This window comes from Epinephelus lanceolatus, chromosome 19, assembly GCF_041903045.1.
Source record: "Epinephelus lanceolatus isolate andai-2023 chromosome 19, ASM4190304v1, whole genome shotgun sequence".
Lineage (NCBI taxonomy): Eukaryota > Metazoa > Chordata > Actinopteri > Perciformes > Serranidae > Epinephelus > Epinephelus lanceolatus.
The window spans coordinates 4,882,555-4,902,076 of NC_135752.1; the positions used below are offsets into that span (position 1 = coordinate 4,882,555).

At 35.8% G+C, this 19,522-nt stretch overlaps 1 protein-coding gene and 1 pseudogene across 1 annotated transcript in view; one reads left to right on the top strand and one right to left on the bottom strand.

Moving 5' to 3' along the window:
* LOC117269946 (thyrotropin receptor-like) overlaps positions 1–840 on the bottom strand; it is a 93,597-nt gene extending 92,757 nt beyond the window's left edge. Inside the window, exons 1-2 of the mRNA XM_033647307.2 lie at positions 663–840; positions 497–568 (exon numbers count right to left, since the gene is read on the bottom strand). Of these exons, the coding sequence (XP_033503198.2) occupies positions 497–568; positions 663–826 (236 nt within the window). The 5' untranslated portion in view covers positions 827–840. The remainder of the gene's footprint in view (positions 1–496; positions 569–662) is intronic.
* Positions 841–2,968: 2,128 nt separating this feature from the next.
* On the top strand, positions 2,969–11,497 carry LOC144458794 (uncharacterized; annotated as a pseudogene).
* Positions 11,498–19,522: the final 8,025 nt, after the last annotated feature.

Genomic DNA, 19,522 nt, shown 5'->3' on the forward strand with positions numbered 1-19,522 from the left:
CAGGCATCTCTAATTAGCTTATCAGCTAACTTTTGCACATTTACATTGACATGAAAACTGAAATGTTGATCAATGTGCACTGTCCCCAGTAAATATATACAGTAAATAAGTAAAAGTCATGCCTTCATAATGTTACTTAAGTTGAGAAAAAAAAAGGTACTTAGGTATAGTACTTATGTATATGTTCCCAGTTACTTTTCACCACTGCTATTAAATTATATATAATTGGTTTCAGTGACAGCTTAATCTTTGTGTGTGTGGTTATACAGCCCTTTGTATGTCTAACACTGATTTTCATATTATGCTTTTTTAAGGCATATCAGGCTTTAGTCTTTGTAGAGTGATTGTACATTTCATACAATCTGTCAAGACTTCCACTGAAAGATTGCTTTGCTAGTTTAAGTAGTATATGTTTATAGGTAAGTGACATTCTCTGTTTTTGCCGGTTACTGAAAGAGAGGGGTAAGTGTTGGGGGGGGGGGGGGAACAGTCTTACATGTGAGAAATGTTGGCCAAGTTGATGAATGTATTCTGAGGAATAGAAGAAAGTCTTGTCCCCACAAGCCACCTGAAACAGGAATAAGCAGTATTAGGCCTTTTCAGTATTTATACAACAAAAAGGCACAAGCTAAAATCTGAGTTGAAGGACTGTTGTTACTTACACCTCCTGTGTATCGGAATGGAACACAGGCATGACCTCAGCTCCAAAGCAAGACACGCTGTAGATGTCCCAGTCACAGCGGCAGTGAGTTGGACAATATTCCTGAAGGAGAGTGACCTCAACAGCACTGAAAATAAATAGAACTACGCTCAAATCAGGCTTCATTGTTAAAGCAATGAATCAGTGGTGGAGACTCCCTGGTTATGCTGAGTGAGGGAGGTTTAAAAAGAGGCAGGGCAATAGTGGAAGTCCAGCAAAATTACAAACTGGCACTTCTGGTCAAGACCTTCAAAATAAAAACCTAATTGATAAACATGTTTCCTTGCATATTACAAATTATGTCAGCAATAGTAAGGACTCACATGGAAACTGTCTCAGCTGTGTCTCAACTATTTTCCATGGGCTTTTCTGCCACAAAAAAATGGACATACCATTTTTCATTGGCACATACTGATGTCATTCCACTATTGTTTCAACATAATGTGCTTATTCTTAATGGTGCGCCATGTGTAAGTGTTGTGTAAGTTGTTCCACTTCCCGCTTTCACATGATGTTTCCTGCTGACATGCTGCTGTTATGGTAACAGTATGCCTATTAGCACAGTATCACTGCTGTTCCACTGACATATACCACTTCCTACATTAAGTAAGCATATAAATCCATAATCTGACATTTAATTGCATTATGTCTGAACACACTCTAGAACACACACTTAGACAAAATGGTGGAACTCTCACACTAGGCAAAGAAGATCTGGCACAGAAGGAAGGGAGGACATAGACTAAATACACAAGGGGTTCATCCCAATATCCCTCCGGGACTCTTCTATCCTCTATGATCAATCACTTGATCCGGAAATCGATTGAGACTTGCCATCTTGTAGGACTTCTCAATATGTAAAATGCACTCTGAGGAGTAAAGGAGTTGAGGAGAGAGGAGGCTTTCAGAGGAGAGGGAAGTGAGGATACACGAGCGCAGCCTTCACAGAAGTCTTTTATTGACCGACACACCCCCCTGATTGGATATCAGTTATTGATTGGACAGCGCAGAGCTGCAGCTGATTGGACTGATGTGACACATCACTACACCACTGGAGTTTCATACAGAGTGAAGACAGATAACAGATTAAAGTTCCACGTTTTATATTTTATTTGTTTACTGATTCACCATCAAGTTAAAAATCTAAACAAAAAAGGAAATAAATGACTTTCGTTTCAAATATTTTTTATTAATTTTCAAAAACAGAGGTCCAACACAAGGCAATACACAGTACAATATTCAAAACATGACCCCCAAAAAAAAGCAAAAATAAAAAACCCACAAAACCCACAGAATAATACCCTGAACACCCCACTCCCAGCCTCCCCCCCTCCCTCAGCCAATCCCTACCCCAGAGCACTAAACTGTTGGATTCAGAAGGTCAGGAGGCCCGCTCCTGTTCCAGGAAGGAGAGCAGTGGTCGCCAGATCTTTTCAAATTGTTCAGTTCTGTCCTTTATAGAATGTCTGATCCTTTCCAGATGAAGGGTGTCTGTCAGCTCTGTCAGCCATCTTTTCAGTGTGGGCACCTCTTTCCCTTTCCAGCACATTAGAATCAGCTTCTTAGCTGTGATCAATCCATATGACAATAGATGTTGTTGCGTCACTCTTAATACGGTGGCCCTGAAGTGCAAATCACAACGGCAAATCAGAAAACACAACAACAAATCAAAAAACACAACAACAAAACAGAAAACACAATGGCAAATCAGAAAACACAACAACAAAACAGAAAACAAAACGCCAAATTACTAAACACAACAACAAAACAGAAAACACAACAACAAATTACTAAACACAACAACAAATCAAAAAACACAACAGCAAATCAGAAAACACAACAACAAAACAGATAACACAACGGCAAATTAGAAAACACAACAACAAAACAGAAAACACAATGGCAAATTAGAAAACACAACAACAAAACAGAAAACACAACAACAAATCAGAAAACACAACAACAAAACAGAAAACACAACGGCAAATTAGAAAACACAACAACAAATCAGAAAACACAACAACAAAACAGAAAACACAACGGCAAATCAGAAAACACAATGGCAAATCAGAAAACACAACAACAAAACAGAAAACACAACAACAAATCAGAAAACACAACAACAAATCAGAAAACACAATGGCATTAACTAAACCGGAAAAGGTAGGTACCCTCGGGCGACATGAATCGTCGCTGATTGGACTGATCCGTCCTTTGAACTGGAAAGACAACACCACTAGACAACCAGAAACAAAGGAACACGCCGCGATGTATTGCCACAATTGTGGCAAAGAGTTCGAGGAAAAACCCAACTTCTGCAGTGATTGTGGGAAAAGGCTGCAAGAAGACGGTGACAATACTCACGCGCGACCTTCAAGTAAGTTGACTGATGTAACATTAATGTAATGTTTATGTTAGGCTACTTTTGGATGATGTAACGTTAGCTTACCAGAGCAAGTTAGCTAACTTACGTCAGTTTCCAGACCTTACTCGGCAATTCCTACAGCTACAGTATACATACACATACAAATTTATTACGTTTACATAATGGTCGACTTGTTAGAGGAACGGTCTGTGTTTGTGCATGTAAATTAAAGACGTGATAAGGCACGTGTTGTCATCTAGGGGTGAGGGGGCAACAGGTGTTTCATGAATGCTGCTGTTTGGAGTGAAAGATGTATTGATGTTACCGCTGTTGCCAGAGTATCTTTTGGTGGTCAGTAACGTTAGAGTGCATGTTATAGGCAGTGAAACTGAAGACAGATGAAGCAACTTCAGGCTTTAGTTTAGAAATTTGCAGGCCAGCAGGAAAAGATTGTGTGTGTTATTTTTAGATTTGTTTACTTTCTTGCTTCAGTTTGTTTGTGTCCCCAAAACGGCACCCCTATTTTGCAAAAGATAATGTGTTGTCTTAATTTGATTCTTGTATGCTGTAAAACATTAGGCTTCTGCTGTATTTATGTATCTGTATAATGTAACATATGTTTCCTTTGCTTCCATGTAGAATCACAGACTATTCAAACTCCTACTCTAGGGACCTTTCTGGAGTACAGAAAGAGAAAAACAGAGGAGAGGCAAAAGTTTTCTTGTGGGAAAATGGAGGCAAAGAAAACAAGTAAAGTTCAGGTAAGTTGGTTATGGCTCAGAGTGAGAATGAACAACTGTTAACTAGCTGTTGACATTCTTCCATCATCTCAGTCCTCTAAAAGTAAGCCTGATGGTAGGGTCAGTTTTATGGTGATCAAAATATTTTTGCCTGTACTAATGGGCTACTGTGCCACAACCATATTACTCAGATAATGACACTGTCCTGTTTTTACTTTTGCATATTTGCTAGTTTCTGATCATTGTATTGCCAATTATCTGTATCGAAAAGTACCCTTCAAATCTGATGTTTACTGGCTTTACGACATGCATTATGGGCACTTAAGGTTAGGTTTGCCCATAGTGGCGGCACGCTCATTCGCAGCGGCTCAGGACTAACCCTCCATTCTAACCTCATAATTTCGTTGTACAATTCATTGTATAATGACAATAAAGGCTACTTAAACTTAAAACTTAAAGGTTTGGGTCATTCTGCTTTGAGTGATATTTTGAGTTAATAATTGTCCATTTTGTATCCAAGTGTGACATGTAACATAGCATTAATGATCATTTTAAGTAAAGACTTACATCAAAATGAGATTTCGATGCAATGGCTCATAGCACAGCAGGAATAGTGAGAAAGACAGTCTATACAAAATAAAATAAATATGCGTATAAAAAGAGAAGATAAATAAGATAAATACATTTCACAGGTAAATGTATTGCACAGAAAAAATCTAGTTGTGATGTGTTATTCCACGGCAGTATGGCCCAGAGGCCCTTAGTGGAGCAGTCCTGTGTAGGTGTGTGTGGGTGGGGAGGGGAAATATTATAGTGCATTCAGCAGTCTTATGGCATGTGGGAAGAAACTGTTGTTGAGCCTGGCTGTTCTGCTCCATAGGCTGTGGAATCTCCTTCCAGAGGCCAGCAGTGAGAACAGTCCATGATGGGGGTGGGAGGGGTCTCTGGTGATGTTTTGAACCCTGGTCAGACAGCGTTTTTTTTAAACATTACCCACTAACAGTCCACTTTTTTTTTTTTTCTTTTTTTTGCAGATAAATGTTGGTTTGATGACCATTAGGGAAGGGTAGTGGTGTCAAACCACAGCGTGGGAAAACTCTTTGCCTTTCTACACATCCTGACATCACTGCCCTAGATCTGCTTAATCAGGCAGTGAAAAAAATGAGGGACTTCAGCAAAGACCTGGATGAAGGACCTTTCCTCCTTCTTTATCCAGATGGCTCTGAAGTTATTAATATCCCTAGGACACAAAGACCATTTACTCTAAAAACATACAAGGCAGAAACTGGTAGGCCATATCAGCGGATCACCGTTTTTATCTGCTCAAAAAAAGACTTTGAGGAAGGTAAACTGTGTTGTTATGACCTAGTTGTGTCCAGTGCAAAGATGCCTTGACTTGCTGTACTGCTATATGTTAGTCAGTGAGGAATCTGCTATTTATTGTTTGTTTGTATCTTTATTTATTTATCAAAAATCTGGGTCCTGTTTCAGAATGGAGTCTTGAGTTTCTCTGAGTTGATCTACCTTGAAAAGGAAAAATCTTAATTTTCTATTCTGGAACAGTGGAGTAATTTGTTCAATCAGTTTCAAAAAGGTTCAAAAATGGTATGACAAATTAAAAACAATAAATAGAAAGTGAAAATTGACATAGACGGAGCAAAATGTCAGTCATCACTTAAAGAATTATACTACACATTTTTTGCTTCACAGTTTTAACAAAACACTACACCTAGTGTTATGTAAAACGCCAAACAATCCTCTAGATTAGACTGGAAGCCTGTGTCTGTTGACTAGCTCCAGTAGAGTTTGGAATCATTTTTGAAGAGCTTATATATATTTTGATGAAGAGCTTGCTTTTGCAAAAGATGAGATGTTTTATGGCTTTTGTTTGTGTGTGGAATATTGACACACATGGCCTTCGTTTTACTAACTGATTTAGAAATAGTGAATAGATAAGCAACAATGGCCCATACAATCACCAAAGTAAATATTATTCTTTAATTAGCTAGTAACTTTTAAGAGGTTTTACTTCCCTTTCTGAAACAGAAAAAATGCAGACTTTCCCTCACTTTGGGATCAATAGTCAAGCTGTCTTTTGAAATAGGCCCTTGGATTTTATTAGTTGCTCCCTACTGTGTTTTCAGCATTTATGTTCATATTCTGTTAACCAGCCTGGAGTTATCTAAGCATTTTCTCTAGGTGTTAGCTTCCCTTTTTAACAATTATCATTGAGGTGAGCTTCATTTATTTTCATGTTTTGCAGTTGGAGAATTGCCAGACACATCTGACTCTGACTCTGAGATTGTGATAAAAACAACATCAAGAGAGTTTGATCTAGCTGATACACTGGTGAGTGCAATTTAAAACATATTTGGGTGATCATTTTTGTGATTAACCTGCCCTCAACCTGTGTGGGTTTTTGACATCAGCCTACCAGAACTAAACAAATACTTGTATTTGAATTAAATTATGTCTTTACTACAGCCATTTGAACCTCATCACTAAAGCAGTCCTGTACACAAAGAGCCTGACAAGGTGTAAGTAGGTGTGTGTGTGTGTGTGTGTGTGTGTGTCTGTGTCTGTGTCTGTGTCTGTGTGTACCATAGCTTTTACTGCATTTGCATACATATTTATTTGCTATCGACATAGCTTTGTAATTTGTGGTTATTGTAACATTTACTATACGTAAATGCATTGCTACTCCAATATCTAAATGTTTGTTTGGTTTTGCAATGTCACCAATATATTTTGGAGTACACTATGATTTATGCTTTTATGCCCTCTCAGGAATGGTGCTGGGGGGCTGTCACTCTCTACTGAAGTACAACAGGTAATGGAGTATTATAATAGTTACATAGAGTCCTCATTGTCCCATGACTTTAGGTATGAAACAAAACAATAGCTTAATGTTTCCATAGACACCATTAATGTAAATAGTACATGGTCTAATAAGATAAGAATAACTTAATTGATCCTCAGAGGGAAATTCACTTGTCTGGCAGCTCATCTACCATTCAGTGAAGAATTATAAAGTCTGATGGCTGTGGGTACAAAAGATCCTCTATATCTCTCCATCCTGCAGTGAAGAGAGAGGAGCCGTTGTCCACCATCTGTTTTTAATGTTATGATTATATTAATACCATTAGACCAAAGTCTATTGAAGTAAACTCATAATCATAGTATTGTGTTTATTGCAGTTGTGTGCTTTTAAGCTTTGCTTTTCATTCAGGGGGAATATAAAGCCACTTCAGATGGACTGTTAACTACAACCTTTTTGTGAATGTGCCTGACTTAAGAAATGACTCTTCAAGCATATAAGTACATATGAGAAAAGTTTCCTCAATACTTTAGCATGTTGCATTTTTTTCTTTCTTGTCCATTACTTAAATCATGTCATATATTTGCTTCATGCAGTTTTTTGAATTGGCAGTTGTATCACATTTCACTTAAATTTACAACAATAAAAGTAAACAGGGAAATGTGAATGTGAAAGTGTATCCACTGAACGTCATCTCCTCGCATTTAGAAGCTATTCTTAATTATCTCACCTCCTTAAAGGGATAGTTGAATATTTTGGCAAATTTGCTTATTGCATTAATCCCTATAGTCATATAAGCAGGTACATTCCCTTTAATTATCAGTGCCTGTTGTTTTGAGAGCTGTGAGGCAGAGATGCATGCTGCTTTGTGAACACAACTTGTCCATAAGAGCATTTTGGAATTGTAGGATTGTGTATTTGATTAGTTTTGAGGGACGGAGCAACCTGTACCGTCCACCTCCATTGTGTTCACTGAGCAGCGCGTCTCTGCCTCACGGCTCTCAAAACAGCAGGCACTGGGAATATACCTACTCATATGACTATAGGGATTATTGCAATAGGCAAATTTGCCAAAATGTTTAACTATCCCTTTTAAGTAATCCATAGAGTTAGTTACATAATTATGTTGTCATTTGACTGAATATTTAACCTATTTCTACATTTCTTAATTTTCAGACTATACACTTGGATGAGGATCATACTTATCCAGGTACCTCCGGATGTCTTGACGTGAAGAGCTCCTGTTACAGGTGTGTTTTGTCTTATGTGTAATTATATATAGAGTGGTGGACAAAATATCAGAAACGCAACATTATTGAGGGGTAAACACATTTCTCTCCTGACAAAGATTAGATGTTGTTGAATTTAAGCTGGAACAGTGGGTCAACCATTTGATTGGGCAAATTTGTGCTAATCTACTGCGTGTTTATGCATTTATGTGTGTTTATATTTATATTGTGTGCACATAATGTCTTCATTTTGCAGAAACTACACCAACCTCTTTGCACCTATCGTCATTGGTGATAATGAGGATGAAGTTCTCATTCCTGAGGAAACAAATGACATGCCCTCAGAAGAATCTGAGTGAGTCATATAGACATAAGTAGAAAATTAACCAGCTCTCTATTCTGTCCAAAATTAAATTATACAAAAGTGAGAAGTCACTAAAATGAACACCAATCTGACTTTTTCTGTCTGTAACTGCTTGAATCAGGTCCAGTTGTTGAGATGTGTGTTTGAAGAGAGTCCATTGGAATTAAGCTAATAAAAATAAAAAGTTGCTCATTGTTTTAGAGACTTACTCATCAGTGTCTCTCGTGTCAATGAAGTGTCAGGATATAGTTTATGAATATGGAATGAAAGATTTTTGTTTAGTAAAGTAGCTACTACGCTTTGAGTATATTTTTAAAGTCTAAAGTAAGTTTTTCACTTTTCTTTAGACCCACAAGTGTGCAGGCACCTGAAATAATTGCAAATTTGGCACTTGCAATTGACCACAAGAAAGTCAGCAGGTTCAATATATCGAGATCTGACGTATGGGATGGAGCTGTCAGAGGATTTCGACGCAGCTCATACTCCGAAAACAGCGACATCTTCATTAAGTTTACCGACGATGCAGGGTCCTTTGAAGAAGGGTTGGACACGGGTGGGCCGAGGCGAGAATTCCTCACACTTCTAATGAATCACCTGAGAAATCACCTCATCTTCGATGGACCTCCAGAAAGACGATATCTTGTGTACAATTCCACAGGTGGGTTTTTTGACGTCATTTTAAAATTTGAAGTTTTAAATCATTTAAAAAAAAAAAATTATCTTCCACTGATGTAGATGGTAATTATCCATAATAATTCTGTACTCTCTGTAACAGCTGTCAGGGAAGATGAGTACTTTTTTGCAGGCAAGATGATTGCTGTGTCTATCATACACGGGGGACCAGCACCACATTTCCTCTCAAAGGACCTTGTCAACCACATAATAGGGAAGCCAAGTTTCAGCGCCACTGTGGAAGATGTAACAGATGAGGAGATAGGGAAAGCTCCACGTCAGGTAGAAAATTATCTTGACTGAAGGAATGAATTTACTAAGAGGACACCTGAAAATTATTTCAGTAATTGAGAGTAAGACTACACTCAAGAGATGATAAGTTTTATTTATTTAAAGGGACAGATTTCCACTTATTTCAACGAGAAGTAAAAGTCATTTTATCCTTTTTTTTTATCCTAGATTTGTATTAATGAAGGAGAAGTGTAGTCAAGCATGGATATTTTTGGGTTGATCTTACAATAAATGTCTTTTAAATAGGTCCAGGAAACAGAATCGGAGGAGTCTTTGCAAAATCGAATTTTGCAAAACAGCACAATGTTCCAAACAGCTGGATGCTTCCGACGTGTCAAAGCTTGTGAGAAGCATACACTCAGATGAGTACATTAGAATACCTCAGATGGTACATTATAGACCACAACCACATTGCCATTCAACGGTAATATTATTTTTAAAGTTTTAAAATGATATTATTTAAAACTTTTTTGCCAACAATCATCAAAAAATGTAATAGTTTAGTTTTTAACTAATCCAACATTCAGTCAGTATTGCCAACTGCATATCACTGCAGCCACTGACAAATTGTGAGACAGTGCCATCAGGTATTTCTGAAATAGCAGGATTGAGGAGCATCCTTACTGGATCAGACTGTAAAAGTGATATCTTCAGTTGCTATCTCCTCTTTTTGTCCCCTTCAGGGAAATGCTGGACAAAATTTTTTAATGTATTGAACAATACTAGCCGAATTTTAGGTTCCATCACTTTTATGATCCACAAAGTAAATGTAAGTATGTAAATCATGAAGTACAGTCTGACACTGAGTAAACTTTGTTTAAAAACAAATATTTAACTTTTACAAATGCATGTCCACTGGATTCAATTTAAAGTTCTGTCTTATGTACCTTTTGACATGGCAAACCATATCTGAGCTCCACTGGTTTATTTCTCTTCATTATACACAATTACCCAGAGTAACCAGCTGGTACTACTAACACTAATCAGCTGTTTGAAACCAAAAACTCATTTTCTCATAAGGGTTCAGTAATTAGCAGCTCAGGTTATGCTCCATTTGACCCTCAAATACCATCCAGCTTGTCTGTCTATTTTTCCTTGGTGTACTTAGTGCTCAAAGAAATTATTGTGCTTTGTTTAGCACACTTGTGTTTCTTGCAGTGTGAAAACAAGATTTTTAGGGGAGAAGTCCAAATCATGATGATCTCTCCTTTTTTGACATCACTATTAATTTCTTTGCACTATGAAATGTTTTCTGTATGCTCCTATATAAACAACCTACCTATGGCATGAGATTATACAATCAGAATTTATGTCAAAATATATTAAATTAAAAATCTGGTCTGTAAGTATATTTGCATATATTGTTGCTATATGTTTGGTAGTATTTTTTTCTGTCAGACCTGATGAACCACACCTATGTCTTACACAGTAACTGTCCTTGATAGATTCAAAGATGGACTGGCAAGTCTGCAGTTTTTGACTGCACTGCAGCAGCATTCTGGTGTGCTGGCTCCTGTCCTATACCATTCTTCCAAGGCCCTGACTGCTGCAGAAATGGAAAGCATGTTCAGTCCAGACCTCAGCCCAAGAGGAAGCAACAGGCGGCAGAAGGAGGTCAAAATAATTGGATTTTGGGCTGATTTTCTTCTCGATTGTGAAGGTTTGTCAAGGCTGTTTTGTTAGATATATATAAATTGTGGGATCCAGAATGCTCCGGGATTTGGATGTTTTTAGATGTCAAAGGGACATGCATAAAAGTGATTCTGTTCACCTGTGTGAGGGCTTGTATACATTTGAATCTGTGCAGTTAGCTACTTACAGATCTTACCCATAAATGTAATAAGAGCTGTGGCCTGATTTAGGCTCTCTTTTATATATTTTTTTGTCTTATTTCTTTTTTTTTCTCAACAACTTTCTGGTCAGAATAATGCCCAAGTACAAGGTCACGTTTGCTTGTTTGCATCAGTTACTGCCTCTTGTTAAAAGGCAGTTTGGGACTTGTTATGCATTAAAGTGATTGTTCACCCATGTGAGGGCTTCTATACATTGTTTGAATCTGTGCAGTTAGCTACTTGCAGATCTTACCCATAAATATTTCAGAGCTGTGTCCTGATTTTCGTTGATTTTGCTGTTTCCTGTTTTTTACAGCTGAATATGTATTTTAAAAAACAACGTAAAATCAGAACAAATGCTTTTTGCAATTGATGTTTACATAAACATTGAATCAGAAAATGAATAAAATTTAAGTTTAATATGTCTCCACTTCAGTCCCAGAGTTCAAGATGCCAAACCTGAAAATTCAAAAGAACCACATTTGAGACTTTTGGGATCATATCCTATAATTTATCCCTTGAAGCAATTTGTAAATGTCAGATCACATTTGTGAATGGGAAGTGTTTTCCAAAACTCAGGCATGTATAGTCCACCAATCATTTATTGATAAGCATTAAGATGCATTAAAGCTTAACACTAAATCGGGAAAATATTGTCTTAAGTCCATGTTAATGTGGGATACATAAGAAAGGTAAAAACGGGTTCCAATAGTCCATGTCTATAGCCCAGCTATTTCCTTCAGAGTGATGTACAGTTCTGAGGCTGTCTTCCAGTCTTGTGGCTGTTGTAGTCCGTTTCGTTCCACAGCCTGTTGTAGGTATTCCTCAATGTCTGCATCACCACATAAATCAAGCACTTGCCTTGCCTCAGAAAACACATCCAGTTCCCCGTTTTCAACAGCGAATCCACAGTCCCTTGAACCAAATCTGCAAAATTAGATGATACAATGATATTAAGGACAAGGTTTGAAATGGTCATTGTTAGATTTGTTTGCTTGTTGATATACAGAAATTTATAAACAATGGTAGAGACAGATAGCTTCTAAATTCAAGAATGGATTATGCCAACATGTACAATTGTCCAAATATATCCCAGTTTAGGCTATACCATAACACCTTGCATTTTTTGTAATGTATATGATATTTACTACCTGTGAGGCAAGAGATACAGTTCATTCGGTATCCCTCCTGAACATGATGCAAGTCTGCTTGGTCGAATCTGGTGCTTGTTCCATAGGTCCATACATTCATCCAGGTCTTGCTGCAGAACATTACTGAAGCTAAATCTTAGTAAGCACTGGTGTTCATGGCTATCATTGAAGAGTCCAGAGTGTCTCAGGTCTCCAAACAAGTCCATCCAAAACTGAGACCTGGGGATACATTAGATGCAAAGTGGCTTATTTCACACGAGAGGAAAAAAAATAATAACCACAAGTCACGTTTAGAATGCACTGATGGATACATCTTAGAGTGTTTTCCCAATTGTTGACACACAAATACTGGTACTTGAGACACAATGACCACAACATGTAACTCATGCACCAACCCCCTGAACCAATTCTGCTCAACTACAAGCACAATTCCTGCTTTACACTCAAATTGCAGTTCTAAAACACATTTTTTTCAAATCACTACACACAGTTCTCTGCATTTGGCACAATTTTCATGAAGAAAAGCTCTTGTTTTCACAAAGAACACACTGTCATTCAAAATTCTTCATTCAAAGTTAATTGCCCTACTATGCACACTGACTCATCAAATGGGCAAACACCTGTCACACAGTTTTACAATTAGCAATCAGAGCTTTAGCATAAAAGGGCAACAGGTGAGCTTTTCTGTTTTGGAGCAATGGATGCCAACATTGGAAACAGAGGCAGAGCCAGAGCCAGAGAAGTGAGAGTAAGAGGAGGAGGACGGGGAGGACAAGGATGAGGAAGGCCAAGGACCGTAATCTCTGATGAGATCTGAGCCACTTTTTCTGCCTGGAGATGGAAAGTGTATGACCGAAATCCACAAATGCGTATACCCCTTCTCCAAGCTATGGAAGACGCATGTGGAGATATAGCAGTTGATGCTTTTCATGGCTGGATTCGCCATGCTAGGCGATATTTCCCCCGCTGCTTGGCCAGGGAAAACATTGCTTGTGATGTGGATGAGGTGCTGTGGCCAGACCGAAACAGAAGAGAGGATGCAGCATAGTTTGTTTTTTTTTTTCACTGTAACTGTATACAGTAAATTCTTCTGTTGTTTTGTATGTAGACCACTGTATGTGTAACTTTGTGTCGGTTGGAATGTACACTGTGTACATTGTTTTTGTGGGAAAAATAAAATATATTTGTTACCGTGTATTTGTGTGTTCTAAGTATAAAAACAATATTCTAAAATATTTTACAACACACTTATGTATGTAGTAAGTGTAACAATGAACAAAAAAAGGCCTAAGTCATTATGATGAATGGAGAAGTGTTTTCCATTCATCATAGTGTTTTACATTGAGCACATCAGTGTTCAACTGGTTCTTATAAATGTCTATTCATATGATGGTTTGTGTGTGTCATTTGAAAACAAAATACCATTTTGAGAAGAAATAACATTGCTTTGAATGTAAAGTTTCATTTTGCAGGAGAATTGAGGGGTTTTGCCCATTGTGTGTGTGTGTTTTTTGATTTGTGTGTAGAGTTCTGAGAGTATGAGGCATGCTTTCAGAAAATGTGTGTAAACAATCGAGAAAAACTGTAACAAAAGCATCACAGAGAAATCAGAATGTAAACCATATGATTATCACAATAGTAATCAACTGCTGATGTGATTCAGTAACTTTGGGAAAGAATAATTCCTATGGATTCCTATGTTCATTATTATCACTTAGTGTTGAAGTAGTCTGCTTTAGAGTTAAACAGTTGAAGAACACTAATAATAATCACAATGACAAACAAGGAAGGGGATTTTAATAATCAGCACTGATCAGTTTAACAGAGACAGAGGTGATCGCTGTACAGCTTCCACTGTACTTTTAATCCAAACAGATGTACCAACCTCCCTCTTCTGAGAAAAAACCACCATGACTCGATGCGCTGATTCCCTGTTGATGAGCCGTAACTGTGGCTAGACGAGCCGGCATAGTAGTCCGTATGCACATGGCGGAGGGTACATTGTATTGCTGCCATAGTGTCATTTTCTGCTCCGAGGTCAGTTCTTAATCTCATTGGAACCACACCAACATTCTTGGCACAGTTAATATAACTGTGAGCGATGACAGATGGATTATTGTTTGTTGGTCCACAAACAAGCCACATTATTTGTCTTGAGAAGCCATCTATACATCCTGAGAGGGCCAGGCCAAATGGTTTGAGTTTATCATATCCGTCTACATGCCATATGTAGTTTGGACCCATGGAGTGATACGTACGTCTTGTAAACCTCCTGCGTGTTCTCAAAGCCATCCCTCGTGGATTCAGTTGTTTCAATAACCTCATTACTACATCACGTTTAACATGAAGCCTGTGTTTTTGTTGGAGAACTTGCCACATAGTCCGATAACCGAAGAGTTGCCCTGGTCCTTTCAGCTCAATCAGAATTGCACGCCTCACTTCAGGGAGTGGGGAATAGTTGAGTCTTCTATACAGCCCTGCTTCTTTTAAACGTGTCTTCAGCGTACGCAGACTCATGTTTATGTTGTGAATTGTCGACAGCATATCCAGTATCACGTCATATCCATGTCCTGCATCAAAATATCCTTTAATAGCAGCGCGTACGTTGTCACTGGTGGCACTCATATTTTGAAAACATGTAAACCATGTCCTTCCAGTTCAAAGGACGGACCAGTCCAATCAGCGACGATTCATGTCGCCCGAGGGTACCTACCTTTTCCGGTTTGGTTAATGTCGTTGTCGCTTCTGTTTTGTTGTTGTGTTTCTTGATTTGTTGTTGTGTTTTCTGTTTTGTTGTTGTGTTTAGTAATTTGTTGTTGTGTTTTCTGTTTTGTTGTTGTGTTTTCTGTTTTGTTGTTGTGTTTAGTAATTTGTTGTTGTTTTCTGTTTTGTTGTTGTGTTTAATAATTTGTTGTTGTGTTTTCTGTTTTGTTGTTGTGTTTAGTAATTTGTTGTTGTGTTTTCTGTTTTGTTGTTGTGTTTAGTAATTTGTCGTTTTGTTTTCTGTTTTGTTGTTGTGTTTAGTAATTTGTCGTTGTGTTTTCTGTTTTGTTGTTGTGTTTAGTAATTTGTGATTTTGTTTTCTGTTTTGTTGTTGTGTTTAGTAATTTGACGTTGTGTTTTCTGTTTTGTTGTTGTGTTAAGTAATTTGTTGTTGTGTTTTCTGTTTTGTTGTTGTGTTTAGTAATTTGTTGTTGTGTTTTCTGTTTTCTTGTTGTGTTTTCTGTTTTGTTGTTGTGTTTAGTAATTTGTTGTTGTTTTCTGTTTTGTTGTTGTGTTTAATAATTTGTTGTTGTGTTTTCTGTTTTGTTGTTGTGTTTAGTAATTTGTTGTTGTGTTTTCTGTTTTGTTGTTGTGTTTAGTAATTTGTCGTTTTGTTTTCTGTTTTGTTGTTGTGTTTAATAATTTGTCGTTGTGTTTTCTGTTTTGTTGTTGTGTTTAGTAATTTGTGATTTTGTTTTCTGTTTTGTTGTTGTGTTTGGTAATTTGTTGTTGTTTTCTGTTTTGTTGTTGTGTTTAATAATTTGTTGTTGTGTTTTCTGTTTTGTTGTTGTGTTTAGTAATTTGTCGTTGTGTTTTCTGTTTTGTTGTTGTGTTAAGTAATTTGTTGTTGTGTTTTCTGATTTGCCATTGTGTTTTCTGATTTGTTATTGTGTTTTCTGATTTGCCGTTGTGATTTGCACTTCAGGGCCACCGTATATTAAAGATCTCAACACGTCTGAAAGAAATAAATGACTTTCAAATGACAAAACAAAAGTAAAACAAACAAACAAAGAAACAACAAAGAACAGAAAATAACTTGACTTTCTGTTTTGTTGTTGTGTTTAGTAATTTGTTGTTGTGTTTTCTGTTTTGTTGTTGTGTTTAGTAATTTGTTGTTGTGTTTTCTGTTTTGTTGTTGTGTTTTCTGTTTTGTTGTTGTGTTTAGTAATTTGTTGTTGTTTTCTGTTTTGTTGTTGTGTTTAATAATTTGTTGTTGTGTTTTCTGTTTTGTTGTTGTGTTTAGTAATTTGTTGTTGTGTTTTCTGTTTTGTTGTTGTGTTTTTTGATGTGTTGTTGTGTTTAGTAATTTGTCGTTTTGTTTTCTGTTTTGTTGTGTTTAGTAATTTGTCATTGTGTTTTCTGTTTTGTTGTTGTGTTTAGTAATTTGTCATTTTGTTTTCTGTTTTGTTGTTGTGTTTAGTAATTTGTCGTTGTGTTTTCTGTTTTGTTGTTGTGTTAAGTAATTTGTTGTTGTGTTTTCTGTTTTGTTGTTGTGTTTAGTAATTTGTTGTTGTGTTTTCTGATTTGCCGTTGTGATTTGCACTTCAGGGCCACCGTATATTAAAGATCTCAACACGTCTGAAAGAAATAAATGACTTTCAAATGACAAAACAAAAGTAAAACAAACAAACAAAGAAACAACAAAGAACAGAAAATAACTTGACTTTCTGTTTTGTTGTTGTGTTTAGTAATTTGTTGTTGTGTTTTCTGTTTTGTTGTTGTGTTTAGTAATTTGTTGTTGTGTTTTCTGTTTTCTTGTTGTGTTTTCTGTTTTGTTGTTGTGTTTAGTAATTTGTTGTTTTCTGTTTTGTTGTTGTGTTTTCTGTTGTGTTGTTGTGTTTTCTGTTTTGTTGTTGTGTTTAATAATTTGTTGTTGTGTTTTCTGTTTTGTTGTTGTGTTTAGTAATTTGTCATTTTGTTTTCTGTTTTGTTGTTGTGTTTAGTAATTTGTCGTTGTGTTTTCTGTTTTGTTGTTGTGTTAAGTAATTTGTTGTTGTGTTTTCTGTTTTGTTGTTGTGTTTAGTAATTTGTTGTTGTGTTTTCTGATTTGCCGTTGTGATTTGCACTTCAGGGCCACCGTATATTAAAGATCTCAACACGTCTGAAAGAAATAAATGACTTTCAAATGACAAAACAAAAGTAAAACAAACAAACAAAGAAACAACAAAGAACAGAAAATAACTTGACTTTCTGTTTTGTTGTTGTGTTTAGTAATTTGTTGTTGTGTTTTCTGTTTTGTTGTTGTGTTTAGTAATTTGTTGTTGTGTTTTCTGTTTTCTTGTTGTGTTTTCTGTTTTGTTGTTGTGTTTAGTAATTTGTTGTTTTCTGTTTTGTTGTTGTGTTTTCTGTTGTGTTGTTGTGTTTTCTGTTTTGTTGTTGTGTTTAATAATTTGTTGTTGTGTTTTCTGTTTTGTTGTTGTGTTTAGTAATTTGTTGTTGTGTTTTCTGTTTTGTTGTTGTGTTTTTTGATGTGTTGTTGTGTTTTCTGTTTTGTTGTTGTGTTTAGTAATTTGTTGTTGTGTTTTCTGTTTTGTTGTTGTGTTTAGTAATTTGTTGTTGTGTTTTCTGTTTTGTTGTTGTGTTTTCTGTTTTGTTGTTGTGTTTAGTAATTTGTTGTTGTTTTCTGTTTTGTTGTTGTGTTTAATAATTTGTTGTTGTGTTTTCTGTTTTGTTGTTGTGTTTAGTAATTTGTTGTTGTGTTTTCTGTTTTGTTGTTGTGTTTAGTAATTTGTCGTTTTGTTTTCTGTTTTGTTGTTGTGTTTAATAATTTGTCGTTGTGTTTTCTGTTTTGTTGTTGTGTTTGGTAATTTGTTGTTGTTTTCTGTTTTGTTGTTGTGTTTAATAATTTGTTGTTGTGTTTTCTGTTTTGTTGTTGTGTTTAGTAATTTGTCGTTGTGTTTTCTGTTTTGTTGTTGTGTTAAGTAATTTGTTGTTGTGTTTTCTGATTTGCCATTGTGTTTTCTGATTTGTTATTGTGTTTTCTGATTTGCCGTTGTGATTTGCACTTCAGGGCCACCGTATATTAAAGATCTCAACACGTCTGAAAGAAATAAATGACTTTCAAATGACAAAACAAAAGTAAAACAAACAAACAAAGAAACAACAAAGAACAGAAAATAACTTGACTTTCTGTTTTGTTGTTGTGTTTAGTAATTTGTTGTTGTGTTTTCTGTTTTGTTGTTGTGTTTAGTAATTTGTTGTTGTGTTTTCTGTTTTGTTGTTGTGTTTTCTGTTTTGTTGTTGTGTTTAGTAATTTGTTGTTGTTTTCTGTTTTGTTGTTGTGTTTAATAATTTGTTGTTGTGTTTTCTGTTTTGTTGTTGTGTTTAGTAATTTGTTGTTGTGTTTTCTGTTTTGTTGTTGTGTTTTTTGATGTGTTGTTGTGTTTAGTAATTTGTCGTTTTGTTTTCTGTTTTGTTGTGTTTAGTAATTTGTCATTGTGTTTTCTGTTTTGTTGTTGTGTTTAGTAATTTGTCATTTTGTTTTCTGTTTTGTTGTTGTGTTTAGTAATTTGTCGTTGTGTTTTCTGTTTTGTTGTTGTGTTAAGTAATTTGTTGTTGTGTTTTCTGTTTTGTTGTTGTGTTTAGTAATTTGTTGTTGTGTTTTCTGATTTGCCGTTGTGATTTGCACTTCAGGGCCACCGTATATTAAAGATCTCAACACGTCTGAAAGAAATAAATGACTTTCAAATGACAAAACAAAAGTAAAACAAACAAACAAAGAAACAACAAAGAACAGAAAATAACTTGACTTTCTGTTTTGTTGTTGTGTTTAGTAATTTGTTGTTGTGTTTTCTGTTTTGTTGTTGTGTTTAGTAATTTGTTGTTGTGTTTTCTGTTTTCTTGTTGTGTTTTCTGTTTTGTTGTTGTGTTTAGTAATTTGTTGTTTTCTGTTTTGTTGTTGTGTTTTCTGTTGTGTTGTTGTGTTTTCTGTTTTGTTGTTGTGTTTAATAATTTGTTGTTGTGTTTTCTGTTTTGTTGTTGTGTTTAGTAATTTGTTGTTGTGTTTTCTGTTTTGTTGTTGTGTTTTTTGATGTGTTGTTGTGTTTAGTAATTTGTCGTTTTGTTTTCTGTTTTGTTGTGTTTAGTAATTTGTCATTGTGTTTTCTGTTTTGTTGTTGTGTTTAGTAATTTGTCATTTTGTTTTCTGTTTTGTTGTTGTGTTTAGTAATTTGTCGTTGTGTTTTCTGTTTTGTTGTTGTGTTAAGTAATTTGTTGTTGTGTTTTCTGTTTTGTTGTTGTGTTTAGTAATTTGTTGTTGTGTTTTCTGATTTGCCATTGTGTTTTCTGATTTGTTGTGTTTTCTGATTTGCCGTTGTGATTTGCACTTCAGGGCCACCGTATATTAAAGATCTCAACATGTCTGAAAGAAATAAATGACTTTCAAATGACAAAACAAAAGTAAAACAAACAAACAAAGAAACAACAAAGAACAGAAAATAACTTGACTTTCTGTTTTGTTGTTGTGTTTAGTAATTTGTTGTTGTGTTTTCTGTTTTGTTGTTGTGTTTAGTAATTTGTTGTTGTTTTCTGTTTTGTTGTTGTGTTTTCTGTTGTGTTGTTGTGTTTTCTGTTTTGTTGTTGTGTTTAATAATTTGTT